This window comes from Sus scrofa, chromosome 13, assembly GCF_054392235.1.
Source record: "Sus scrofa isolate SSC_HxYL_T2T_F1_AM1 chromosome 13, Sscrofa_HxYL_maternal_Yorkshire_Landrace_v2.0, whole genome shotgun sequence".
Taxonomy (NCBI): domain Eukaryota; kingdom Metazoa; phylum Chordata; class Mammalia; order Artiodactyla; family Suidae; genus Sus; species Sus scrofa.
The window spans coordinates 38,511,700-38,525,444 of NC_139395.1; the positions used below are offsets into that span (position 1 = coordinate 38,511,700).

General features: G+C 40.0%; 1 protein-coding gene across 4 annotated transcripts in view; it reads left to right on the forward strand.

Annotated features, from left to right (window-relative positions):
* WDR48 (WD repeat domain 48) overlaps positions 1–13,745 on the forward strand; it is a 50,829-nt gene that overhangs the window by 34,680 nt on the left and 2,404 nt on the right. For 2 of the 4 annotated variants that reach the window (XM_084987815.1, XM_003132119.5), the window contains exons 12-18: positions 636–743; positions 1,073–1,169; positions 4,453–4,548; positions 7,275–7,380; positions 8,316–8,403; positions 11,018–11,094; positions 13,404–13,596. In XM_084987815.1, the coding sequence (XP_084843941.1) occupies positions 636–743; positions 1,073–1,169; positions 4,453–4,548; positions 7,275–7,380; positions 8,316–8,403; positions 11,018–11,094; positions 13,404–13,596 (765 nt within the window). Of the gene's footprint in view, positions 1–635; positions 744–1,072; positions 2,192–2,593; positions 4,127–4,452; positions 4,549–7,274; positions 7,381–8,315; positions 8,404–10,192; positions 11,095–13,403; positions 13,597–13,745 lie in introns of those variants that run through there. The other 2 variants (XR_014822761.1, XR_014822762.1) reach the window with 2 other exon arrangements.

Consider the following 13,745-nt stretch of genomic DNA (forward strand, 5'->3'; position numbering starts at 1 on the left):
GATGAAGATGTGGAGGGAGCATTCTGTAACATGGTTCAGGATTGAGATGAGTTGTGATTGAAAATGATCCATGGTACTAGGGGAAGTTCAGGACATACTTTTGGGGAGCATACGTATTTAAGGAGTGAATGAGAAAGATTATAATGTTCAAGAAAGAGAAACTTAAAATTGCTGCCTGTATTTATAGCTGTTGTCTGAGCTTCGCAATTCTCTTAAAGTGCTTAGAGGGAGTTCCTGTTGTGCTTCACCATGTTGTGAACTTGACTAGTATCTCTGAGGATGTAGGTCAATCCCTGGCCATGCTCTGTGAGTCAAGGCTCCATCATTGTAGTGAGCTCTGGAGTAGGTTGCAGATGTGGCTTAGATCTGGCATTGCTGTGGCTGTGGTGTAGTCCAGCAACAGCAGCTACGATTTGACCCCCAGCCTGGAAACTTCCATAAGCTGCGGGTGTGGCCCTAAAAAAATAAAGAAAGATAAAATGCTTTGAGATAAAAATATTTGACCACACCCTTTTGGTGATGTATTTTAAATGCCATTTTATTTAGGCAAATATGTAAATTTTTGAGTAGCTAAGTCAGAATCAAATCAATTGACCACTTAATATTGGTAATTATACTTTCTTTTTGATATATAGGCATGTAAAGTTGAAGATCTGGGCAAAGTGGATTTTGAAGATGAAATTAAGAAAAGATTTAAGATGGTATATGTACCAAATTGGTTCTCAGTAGACTTGAAAACAGGGGTAAGTTAATAGTTGATATTTGTATAATTTGGGATAGTTGAAAATTTCTAATTTAGCTCAAAATTAAGTATTACAGGTTAAAGAGTACTATGTTTTTAGATATGAGAGGAAAGGAAATTTAAACAATTTAAATGTATTTTCATACCCCACCCAGTATATTAAATTGTAGTTGCATTGAATCGTACAAGACACATTTTGGTTCTTGAATCAGTGGCTTAACACTTTAGTCATATAGTACAAATAAATAAGGGTTTAGAGACTTATTTGGAAAATGTATTCAAATAGAATGCCTCTAACAAATTATTTATTTATTTATTTATTTTGTATAGATGCTGACAATTACATTGGATGAGAGTGACTGTTTTGCTGCTTGGGTTTCTGCAAAAGACGCTGGCTTCAGCAGCCCTGATGGGTCAGATCCAAAGCGTGAGTTTGTGTCCTTCCTACTCTCCCTCCTTCAAAAGGAGAAGGTGGACCTGTGCAGCTTTTTGCTATATGCTCACTTTTTTTTTGTTTTTAAACGATATATGGGGTTTTTTAAAAATAATTTTTCGAGAAATCTATATATTCGTTCATGTGGAATGGAAAATAGTATTCTACGTTAAATGTTTTAGACAATCTTGATTTTCCTCTTAGTCTATGGTTTAGCTTTAACAGTTAATCATGGCACACACTCTGTACCCTTAAACCATTCTGGAAATCTGTTAGGTTAGGGAAAGTGAAGCTGGGAAACAGATTTTTTTTTTCCCTCCAATTAAAAAAAAATTGGCATATATTAGTTTTAGATGTACAATATTTGTATATATTTCAAAATAATCACTACAGTAAATCGTTAACATCCATCACAGAAATAGGTAGAAAAAAATTTTTTTCTGATGAGAATTTTTAAGATCTGCTCTCTCATCAACTTTCAAATATGCAATACAGTATTATTAATTATAGTCACCATTCTGTATATTACAACCCCATGGCTTATTTATTTATTTATTTATTTTTCTTTTTTGGCTGCCCAGTGGCATATGGAGCTCATGGACCAGGAATCAAGTCCAAGCCACAGGCCCAACCTAAGCCGCAGCTGTGGCAACACCAGATCTTCAGCGCACTGTGCTGGGCCAGGGATTGAACCCGTGTCTCAGTGCCCCCAAGACGCGGCTGATCCTTCTATGCCACAGTGGGAACTCCACTTATTTATTTTGTAACTGGAAGTTTGTACCTTTTGACACACACCCCCCCCCCCGCGCCCCCATTACCCCTTTTGTCCCTTTCTCTACCCCACATGTCTGTCAACCATCAATCTGTTCTCTGTGTATATGAGCTTGGTTTTTTTTGGTGGGGAGCCTTTTTTGTTTTCAAATTTCTTTTTTTTTTCTTTTTTCTTTTTTTTTTTTTTTTTTTTTTGTCTTTTTGCCATTTCTTGGGCCCCTCCCGCGGCATATGGAGGTTCCCAGGCTAGGGGTCTAATCGGAGCTATAGCTGCCAGCCTACGCCAGAGCCACAGCAACACAGAATCCGAGTGGACAATGAAGTTGTTTCTAATATTTTGGCTACCGTAATCCGAGCCGGGGATCAAACCCGCAACCTCATGGTTCTTAGTCGGATTCATTAACTGCTGTGCCACGACAGGAACTCCCAAATTTTACATCTAAGTGAGATCATACCTTTCTATGTCTGACTTACTTTACTTAACCCTAATGCCTTCAGGGTTCAGTCATCCTTGTAACAAGTGGCAGGACTTCATTTTTTTTTTTTTTTATGACTGAAAAATATTTCTCTCTACATATATCGCATTTTCTTTTCTTCTTCTTCTTCTTTTTTTAAGGGCCACACCCGTGGCATATGGAAGTTCCCAGGAGGGTCGAATCAGAGCTATAGCTGTCAACCTGCACCACAACCACAGCAACTCTGGATCTGCGCCACATCTGTGACCTATTCCACAGCTCACAGCAACACTGGATCATTAACCCACTGAGTGAGGCCAGGGATTGAACTTGCATCCTCATGGATACTAGTCAGATTCATTTCTGCTGTGCCTCAAAGGGAACTCCCTCACATTTTCTTTATTCATTCATCCATCAGTGGACAATGAAGTTATTTCTAATATTTTGGCTACCGTAATCTGAGCCAGGGATCAAACCTGCAACCTCATGGTTCCTAGTCGGATTCGTTTCCTCTGTGCCATGACGGGAAGTCCTATATATCTTTTTGAATTAGTGTTTTCCTTTTCTTTGGATAAATACTCAAGAAGTGTAATTACTAGATATGATGTAATAGTTTTATTTTTAAGGCACTGCCCTACTGTTTTCCACAGTGGCTGCACCAATTTACATTCCCATTAATAGTGCTCAGGTGTCGTCCCCCCCCTTGCATACTTTCCAGCATTTGTTATTTATCTTTTTGGTAATAGCCATTCTGACAAGTGTGAGGTGATATCTCACTGTGGTTTTGATTAACATTTCCCTGGTGGCTAATGATGTTAAGCATCTTTTCATGTATATGTTGGCCATCTGTATGTGTTCTTTGGAAAAATATCAGTTCAGGTCTTCTGCCCATTTTTTAAATCAGATTTTTAGGGGTTTTTTTGCTATTAAGTTGTATAAATTCTTTATATATTGTGGATATTAACCCCTCTCAGATACATGATTTTCCAGTATTTTCTCTCATTCAGTAGGTTGCCTTTTCATTTTGTTGATGATTTCCTTTGCTGTGCAGAAGCTTTTTAGTTTGATGTAGTTCCACTTGTTTAGTTTTGCTTTCATTGGCTATGCTTTTGGTGTAAGATCCAAAGAATAATCTCCAAAATCATTGAAAGTAAACTTACTGCCTATATTTTCTTCTAGAAGTTTTATGGTTTTGGGTCTTAAATTCAAGTCTTGAATCCATGTTGAATAAATTTTTGTGTATAGTGAGAAGAGACTCATCTTCCCAAGAGTCTATTATATTTTGCTGATTACGTCTTTGATCAGTATTCTAAGTATGTAGCATGTATAAATACCTGATGAATATAAATATAGTTTAGTGGCTTTATATGAAACTAGCCCCTTTAAAAATACAATTGCTGTTTTTGTTTATTCATTTTTGAAGAATGGCTTTATCTGCAAAACCAGAAAGAATATCAGTTTGCTTCATATTATCACTGCTCTAAACATTCTAAGGTAAAATTTTAATAGACTTCTAAAAATCTCTAAAGACTTGCTTTTATACATTCTTGGCATTGGGTTAAAAATATGACATCATGGAGTTCCCTTGTGGTGCAGTGGGTTAAGGATCTGGTATTGTCACTGTAGCAGCTTGGGTGGCTGCTATGGCACAGGTTTAATTCTTGTCCTGAGAACTTCAACATGCTGCAGCCAAAAAAAAAAAAAAAAAAAAAAAAAAAAAAAAAAGTAGCACCAGAATATGTGGACACTTTTAGAGTTCCTGCTGTGGCGCAACGGGGTTGATGATGTCTCTGAAGTGCCAAGGTGCAGGTTCAATCCCCAGCTTGGCACCATGGGTTAAAGGATCTGGCATTGCAGCAACTATGGCTCAGATGTGATCCCTGGCCCAGGAACTCCATATGCCACAAAGTGGCCAGAAAAAGAAAAGAAGAGAAGAAAAAAAAAAAAAAAGAATATGTGGAAACTTTTAATTTTTATTTCTTTCCATCTATTTTTAGGTTAAATCTAATGATTCTCTTTTCCATTTCTATTCTTTTTTAACTCTTTTGCAGTGAATTTAGGAGGGCTTTTACTCCAGGCACTTCTAGAATATTGGCCTAGAACACATGTGAATCCAATGGATGAAGAAGAAAATGAAGTAAACCATGGTTCGTGTTTCTATATCAGAATAATTGATTAAAAAATTACTCGAAAGTTAAGAATACTTAGATCGTTTGTTGTTCTGAGAATGTTTTTTTTAAATTTTAAAGCATTTGCTAAAGTGTGACATAATAAGTATTTGTGGTATGCCCAATTTATTGCCCTCCCTTCCACATCCTAAAGAACATCCATCCAGTCTTAACTGAGATTCCAAGAGAGCTTTTAGTCAGTGAGACTACCGAAGATATATAGAATCAACCCTGTGTAGGAGTTCCTGTGTGGCTCAGTGGTAACGAACCTGACCACTATCTATGAGGACCTGGGTTCAATCCCTAGTCCCGCTCAGTGGGTTAAGGATCTGGCGTTGCTATGATCTGTGATATAGGTCACAGACGCTGCTTGGATCCAGCGTTGCTGTGGCTGTGGTGTAGGCTGGCAGCTACAGCTCAGATTCAGCCCCTACCTGGGAACTTCCATATGCCATGGGTGTGACCCTTAGAAGAAAGCCAAAAAAAAGAATAAACCCTGTGTATTCAAATGACTTCTGTCCTTAAAGGTAAGCAGCTTTAGCAGCTTATTCCAAAGATATTTCTCAGGGTATCAGTGGATATGTTGACTAAGTAGCTGTCTCAGAATTGTAGTCATACTTCATGTTGGCCTGAAATGTAGATATTACCTAGACTGGCAAAGTACCTGAACTTGGCCCAAAAAATAAAATCCCAACTGAGAAGTGTCAGGATAAGTGAATGAATATGTGTAAAGAATTAATGCCATTGAGGGAGTTCCCTGGGCAGCTCAACAGGTTAAGGATCTGGCATTGTCGCTGCTGTGGTGTAGGTTTGATCCCTGGCCCAGAAACTTTCACATACCACAGGCACAGCCAAAAAAAAAAAAAAAAAAAGAGTTCATGCCATGGAGGACATTCAAAAGCTTTGTGTGCCATAGGCAGTGGCAGTAGCTTACTCTGGGCAGCAGAGGAGAATTTCAATTGTATGATTTTGGCTCAACATGATTAAAGAAAAGGTAAAAAAAAGAAAAAAGGAAAGAAAGCACTTAAAATTTCACAGCTAGTTGAAGAGTCCTTGAGTTCCCCACCCCCCACTGAGGACTTAACTCCGAAAAGTCTCTGAACTTGCCTACTTATATCAGCAGTAACAGAGGACCTCCTGCCAGAGGCTGTCCTGCCAGAGAGTGATTCATCCATAAGGATTTTTGGAGTTTAAATCTCTTTTGCAAGGATGACATGCCTCTCTGAAAGCTAGTGTCCTGATTTATTTGTCAGAGAGGGCACTAACCCCACTCTTGATGGCTTTTCTTTTGTGTCACGTGACCCACTTCACTCCCCTTCAGAATTTTACAGTGGCTTGTGAGCCAGAGAAACTCAGTGGAAAGATCTCAGAGGGTTGAGAAAGCTAGGTTCTGATATGGGCTCTAACATTTATCAGCTATGTAGCAATGGGCATGTCATTTCCTATTCTTGGCTTGTCTTCTCCATCTATGACATGACAGGGTGCCCTCAGATGCCCAAGTAGCCAATAAAGATTAAGTAATCAAAAAACTGTGGTACAGGAGTTTCTGCTGTGGTGCAATGGGATTGGTGGTGTCTCTGCAGCTCCAGGTTGCAGGTTCGATCCCCAGGCCTGGCACAGTGGGTTAAAGGATCTGGCATTGCCGCAACTATAGTGTAGCCAAAAAAGAAAACAAAAAACAGCGGTACAGTCAGTACCTCTTGGATCCAGGCTTTGGTTGAGGGAGTAAAGAAGTTACAGGAAATCCCAAATCATCCTTAAATTCAAACTGCCATAGTAAAGGCAGGGCATACTATACTGCACAGTAGCAGGGCAGGGCCCTACCAGAGCTCAGGACACTGCAGGCTCCACCTGTCTGGTAATCTCTTGCTACATCTGCACTATGCTCAGTGCATACTCAAGAGTTGCTTAGACTATACTCGGTGAGCAGCTCAAGTGTTCGGAGGCCAGTAGTGAGTTGCAGGTGAGGATAATAAAGATAAATTGGCGTGGACCCTGTCCTTCAGGGACTGGCATTCTGGTTGGGCAAAGGGCTGCTTGCATCAGCATTATGAGATCAGAGAGTTGATGCTGTGAGAGAGGTTCTGAGTGCCGTAAGGTTACAGAGGACAAAGCTGCTTCCAGGTTTGTTAAGGAAGTGTTTATGAACAAGCCAGCGCTTAAGTAGGGGTCACCTGCACTAGGTTCCCAAGATTACAAAGAAAGCAGAATGAAATGAAATCTCCGAAGAACAATAAAAATGAGATTATGACTTATTTGAGGTTTTTATTTTTCACTAATACCTCTGCCATTAGTTATAGCTGTCATTAAACAAAAAAAATTTTTTTTTCTGGCACAAGAAATTTTTCTGTGCTTGGTGGTTTACCTGCCCCCCCAAACAAAAGAGCAGATCATTATTTATAAAGAGGTTGTCCCAGACCTCCTCATGGCTGAAGTACACAGTTATGTTTTTGTTTCAAATCTCAGACAGTCTCTTAAGTTCCTCTGAAATGTAGTCATTTCTCATGAGGGACATCACAAGTTGCCATATTTCTTATTTTCAGGACTTTAACTTCAGGACTTTATTTCTGACTCTGGCTTGGCTGACTTACAGGACCTCTGACTTAAAAAATTTTACAATGATTGGACTCTGTGGAAACAAAATGTTTAGAATCTGTGTTTTTAGCTCTAACTCAGAATACTAACACCATTTTATCTTTTCCTAGTAAATGGGGAACAGGAGAACCGAGTACAGAAGGGGAATGGCTATTTCCAAGTTCCTCCACACACCCCTGTGATATTTGGTGAAGCGGGAGGTCGCACCCTGTTCAGGTATGGGTAAGAAGGGCTGAGAATGTAACCTTTTTGCCAGGAAGTATTGATTGTATTTATCATTAACTTCTAGGCTGTCAGAGCTTTGGAGGCTTTCATCTCCATGAAATAGTTAGGTGTCTGATGCTGTCAGACCCCATTCTAATTGAGAGCGGAGCCTCTGGTGTTAAGATGAGGTTGATACCTCGCCTTGAGGCAGCTTCTCAGTATGTCTGCAGGAAACACTTACTTATTCTCATATAACCGGTGTGACTGCCAGGGTCAGGGATGGCATCACTAGAAGTCCCCACCCTCAGGACAGTGTCAGAGTAGATGACTTCCCTCAAGCTGGGCCAGGTAAGATGGACTGGTCTGCTCCTGGGAACTGTTGTGTCCAACAGTGGCCCAACCTTAGGGTGAAGCAGTCCTTCATGAGTCCCTGCAGGCCAAAGCTCGACTGGCTTCACCTCCACATTGCCAGGAAGTTCCAGGGAGAGTCATGGGGAAGCTTACTAGTAAGGGCCAGAAGTAAGAAAAATGTTTGTCTTGCCTTTGAGGGCAGACTTCTCTTCTTTTATGGTCGTTTCTTGAGAGTATGGTTATGAAAAATATCCTGACCCCCATTTTGTGTGGAGGCCTGTGCTGTGTGCTGTAGCACTGACAGGCAACCTTTCTTGAGTGCTTTGCCTACACCCAGGTTTCCTGTCCTCACCCAGGAACTCAGAGGCAGCTGTAGTGGATGCCTGGTCTTGGCACTGGGGGCGCCTAAGTTTTAGGACTTGCTCCCCCTCTTAGCACAGTGAGTCATTCTGCCTGGCTGTACTTTAAGTCCTCAGCCGTCAAGTAGGGGGTCATCCTAAATGAGGATATAAGGGTCCTACCCTCTAAAATATATTGATGATGACTTTGTCATCTGTGCTTGTTGCGTCACTTACTACCTGATGGATTATGTTTAGGCTGCTCTGCCGAGATTCTGGTGGTGAGACTGAGTCCATGCTTCTTAATGAGACGGTGCCACAATGGGTAATTGACATCACTGTGGATGTAAGTGTCCTCCATTCCCACTTTGCCCTTTTATTTTTTTCCAAATAATGAAGAAAATTAAGAACTGCTTTAGGAGTTCCCGTCATGGCTCAGTGGTTAACGAATCCGACTAGGAACCATGAGGTTGCGGGTTCGATCCCTGACCTTGCTCAGTGGGTTAAGGATCTGGCGTTGCCGTGAGCTGTGGTGTAGGTCGCAGATGAGGCTCGGATCCCACGTTGCTGTGGCTCTGGCATAGGCCGGCGGCTATAGCTCACTGATTCAACCCCTAGCTTGGGAACCTCCATATTCCGCGGGAGTGGCCCTCAAAAAGGCAAAAAGACCAAAAAAAAAAAAAGAACTGCTTTAGACTGTATAGTCTTTAGTAAAAACTAGACTGCCAAGTGAAATCCTCTTCTGCTTCCCTGCAATTCCAAAGTTGCAGAAGAGGTATTGATAATTATTTATATATCTTTTTATTTTTAATTATATAAATAATATGTGCTTATCAAAGAAAATAATAAGGTGAAATCCCCATCCCTTTCCCAGTCACTCCTCTTCCATTCATTCTCTGTTCTTCTCCCCAGAGGTAGTAGCTATTAATATTTAATGCATAGCCTTTAATACTTTTTTCTGTGCATACACAGGCATATATTATTTGTGTGTGTGTATATGTATGTGTATAGTTCATTTTGTTTTGCACAAAATCCTCTATTATATATACTGTTCTGTAACTTGGTTGGGTTTTTTTTTTTTCCACTTAAAAATATATCTTGGACATCTTTTCACATCTGTATATGGATCATTCCTTTTTAATGACTGCCTAGTGTTGCATTGTTTAATGTAACATGATTTATTTAACCAGTCCCTGTTAATGGACTTTTAGGTGGTATCCAATGTTTTCTATTACAAACAATGCTTCAGTGAACATCCTTGTACATATATCTTTGTGTACTTTTTAGGATAAATTCCTAGAAGTGGAATTGCTGGATCAAAGGGTATGCACATTTTAAATTTCGATAGATACTGGCAAATTGCCCTCCACAAAGGCTGTACCAGTTTACAGTCTCACCAGTAGTGTATGAGTGCCCAGTATCCCACACCCTCACCAACGCTGGATACTTATAATCTTTGCTGAAAGATAGGCAACTATTTTCTCTTTGTTTTAATGTGTTTTTGTTTTTTTTTTTCTTTTGTGACGAGGTTAACCATCTTTTCATATTGGCCACTTGCATTTCTTCTTTGTGAATTGCCTGTTTGTATTCTTTACCAGTTTTCTATTGGGTTATTTGTCTTTCTTATTGATTTGTAGGAGTTCTTCGTTTTGAATATTAACCCTTTGACTATTACCTTGCCTCTCAATAGAATTTTTACTTCGTTCATGGTGTTCTTTGGCAGACAAAAAGTTTCAATTTTTATATGACCAGATTGATCCTTTATAGCTGTGAGTTTCATGTCTTGTTTAGGTTATTTCCTCTCCAAAGTAGCAAATATGTTCTGTATTCTCGTCTAGTATGTTTATGATAGTGATTTATGTCTAGATCTGTTAGAATTTATTGTTTGGTGTGATGTAGGATGATAACTCTCTCCAGACAGATAGCCAGTGTCACTGCCAACACAATTTATTGAATAATCTATCCTTTTTCTACTAATTTGAAATGTTATCTTTATCATATACTAAATTTCTATATATACATGGGTCTGTTTCTAGACTCTCTTATGTGCTGTTGACCTATTTTGTATACTTCTAAAGCCATATGAAAAAAGATTTAATCTCTAGAACCCTCAGAAAATTTGTTTTCTGTCCCAGATATACCTCCAAGAACTTAAAACCAGTCTGACACCTGATGGATATTCTATGGTCTTCTCTAAGTCCGAGCTCCCCATAAACCACTACTTCCTTTGAGTGAAACTCACCTGGATGCATTGCTGACTTTAGGCCTGTGGCTTATTCCTCAGAGGAGACATCCAGACAGGATATGACATGGAGGCTCGGAGGGGATTAATACCCAGAGAAAAGATGACCAGTTAATTTTATCCTTCATCTAAGTATGTGGTTTACTTCATGGTGGACATCTAGGTGGTTGGCTGAAGTTTCTACTCTTATTTAAAACCTAAGACCTCAACCTGATGTCAAAGGGGAAAAAGAAGTGGGAAGACTTGATCGACCTTTTGAGTTGGATTGTGGGCCTCACCAGCGTAGAGTGTATGGTTTTGCTCAAAGGTGAATGTTGTGGGTTCCTCTCAAGACATTGAATTTTTTTGTTTGGGCATTTTAATGTAGAATTGAGATTTTTGGTTTGTATGGCTGAAAGAATTAAAATAAAATTTTTTTCCCTTTAATACCTTGAATTGTTATTTGAGAAGAGCCAGGCCATAATTTCATGTTGCCACTGACATTGCATATAATTTATCTTTACATATTTCTTCATTACAAAAATGAAACATTATACTTTTCTGATACCTTTTCTCAAGGCTGACATAGATGATTTCATACCTCACTATAAGTTTCATAGAAAGTCACTTTTAATGACAAAATAACTATTAACTTATAAGTCATGTTTTCCTCTTGACATCATTTTAGTTTGTCAGCTAATAGAAACTGTTTTACCTTTTTTCACTTTTAATGTTTCAGAAAAATATGCCCAAATTCAACAAAATTCCTTTCTACCTCCAACCTCATGCATCTTCAGGAGCAAAAACCTTAAAAAAGTAAGTAAATGAAATGTTGAGTGATACCTTGATCTAATTAATTTCCAGAGAGTTTTTTTTATCCATTATAATTGCTTTTATAGCAAAGGAGGCAAGTAATAGATCTAAGGCTAATTTCATAATATTGCAAGGTTATATAATTTAACCACATTTCAAGTACCTATTGTAGCCAGTTGCAAGTCTTCAAAATAAATAAGACATGGATTTTTTTTTTTATTCTTTAATTTTTATTTTTTAGGGACACAGTTGTGGCAAATGGAAGTTCCTAGGCTGGGGGTTGAATTGGGGCTACAGATGCCAGCCTACACCACAGCCACAGCAACCCCAGATCCGAGCCATATCTGGGACCTATACCACAGCTTGAGGCAACACCAAATTCTTAACCCACTGAGCAGGGGCCAGGGATCCAACCTGCATCCTCATAGATACTAGTTGCGTTCATTTCTGCTGGGCCACAACGGGAACTCCGATAAGACATGGATTTTATCTGTTGCCATAATTCATAATTTAGGACACAATCTGTGTATAATAACTGCTTTTATGGATACTTAAGGAACAGTGAGCGTGGGAAAAGAAATGAATTTTTGCCTAGAACTGGCCAGAAAGGTTTCTTGAAGGATGTAGAATTTGAGCTAGACATGTAAGGATGGGTAGAACTTCAAAAGAGAAATATTCCAGAAAATAGTTTGATTAGGGATGTAGAATTAGGAGCCTGCATGAGATATTCAAATTGACAGGAACCAGTGTAGCTACCGTTTAGGATGGAGTGGTGGCCGGAGTTGCTAGGAGGGAGGTCAGAAAGGACATTGAAGGTTTCCCTGATGTGCATCCCAGCAAGTAAAATCAGCAAGATTTTAAAACCTTTTGTTAGGGATACTTGCAAACATATGCAAAAGGGGGAATAGGAGAATGAAATTCTGTTATCCCATCAAACAGCTTAAGTAATTATCAACATACAGCTAAACATTTTGTTTCATCTGTACCTCTACCTACCCTCCGAACCACCAAATTCACCTATCTACTCACATATACACCAGGTTTTTTTTCTCCATGCCTATGGCTTGTGGAAGTTCCTAGGCTAGGGATCAGATGCACACCACAGCAGTGGTCCAAGCCACTGAAGTGACAATGCCTGATCCTTAACCCACTGTGCCACAAGGGAACTCCACACAGGATTATTTTAAAGCATGTTCTAGATATCACTTCAACTAGATTGATTGATTGATTGATTTATCTATCTATCTTTGAAGGGCCACACCCACAGCATATGGACGTTTCCAGGCCAGGGGTCTAATCGGAGCTACAGCTGCTGGGATACACCAGATCTGAGCTGTGTCTGTGACCTAACACCACAGCTCATGGCAACGCCAGATTCTTAACCCTCTGAGCAAGGCCAGGGATCGAACCTGCAGCCTTGTGGTTCCTAGTTGGATTCATTTCCGCTATGCCACAACAGGAACTCCCACTTCAACTGGATTTAATGACTAAAGTTCAGGATGGTTTTCAGACTATGAACCTGAGCTATACTTGGTTTGATTATTATTAACTGATGTCAGAGATACAGAAGTAGGTTTGGGGGTAAAAATGTTGCTGAATCTAGTTTTGGACATGTAGAGTTTGAGGTGCCTTTGGGACATCCAGCTAGAGCTGCCCAGCCAGCTGGTGGTTTGTGGGTCTAGAGATCAGTTTCGACTCGAGGTCTTGGCTGTGGAAGGAAGCCCAGGGAGACATGAGCACGTGCATCATTGGAGCTTGGTAAGCAACAGGTGCTGCCTTCCCTTCCGGTAGCATTGGATTTGCTCGTGCTCTGGGAAGGTCTTTTTTAATTTTTTTTCTTCGTTGCTTTTTAGGGCCGCACCCTCAGCACATGGAGGTTCCCAGGGTAGGGGTCGAATCGGAGCTATAGCTACCGGCCTGTGCCGCAGCCACAGCAACACCAGAATCAGGCTGCATTTGTGACCTACACCACAGCTCACAGCAACGCCGGATCCTTAACCCACTGAGCAAGGCCAGGGACCAAACCCGCAACCTCATGGTTCCTAGTCAGATGCATTAACCACTGCGCCATGACGGGAACTCCAAGAACATGTATTTAATCTCACTTAGTTGTATGTAATCTGTGTCTTAGGAGGACACTACAGAAAATCTGTTGGCAATTCTAAAAATGGATTAAGGCAGTGACTAAGAGCATTTATTAGTTTATGTTTCTGTGGTATGTTTTCTCTTTATCAAACGCTAACACCAAAGAATATGGAAGAAATAATATCCAGTGATTTTCTGATGTCCCAGTCTGTCCTTGCTTTTTACAGAGATAGACTCTCTGCTAGTGATATGCTTCAAGTTCGGAAAGTAATGGAACATGTCTATGAGAAGATCATCAACTTGGATAACGAGTCTCAAACCACTAGCTCTTCTAATAATGAAAAGCCAGGAGAACAGGAAAAAGAAGAGGATATCGCTGTGTTGGCAGAGGAGAAAATTGAACTTTTGTGCCAGGACCAGGTAGGTGGACTTGAGGACACTACCGAATTTTTTCCAGCCCTGGGGCTCAGAATTTCATAATGTGGTGGGATTATAGTTTCCACGTCTGTTGCCTTAGGGGCTTCTGCTTTTCGAGAGACTGTAAAGAATGCTGGGTCTCTCCCATCTAT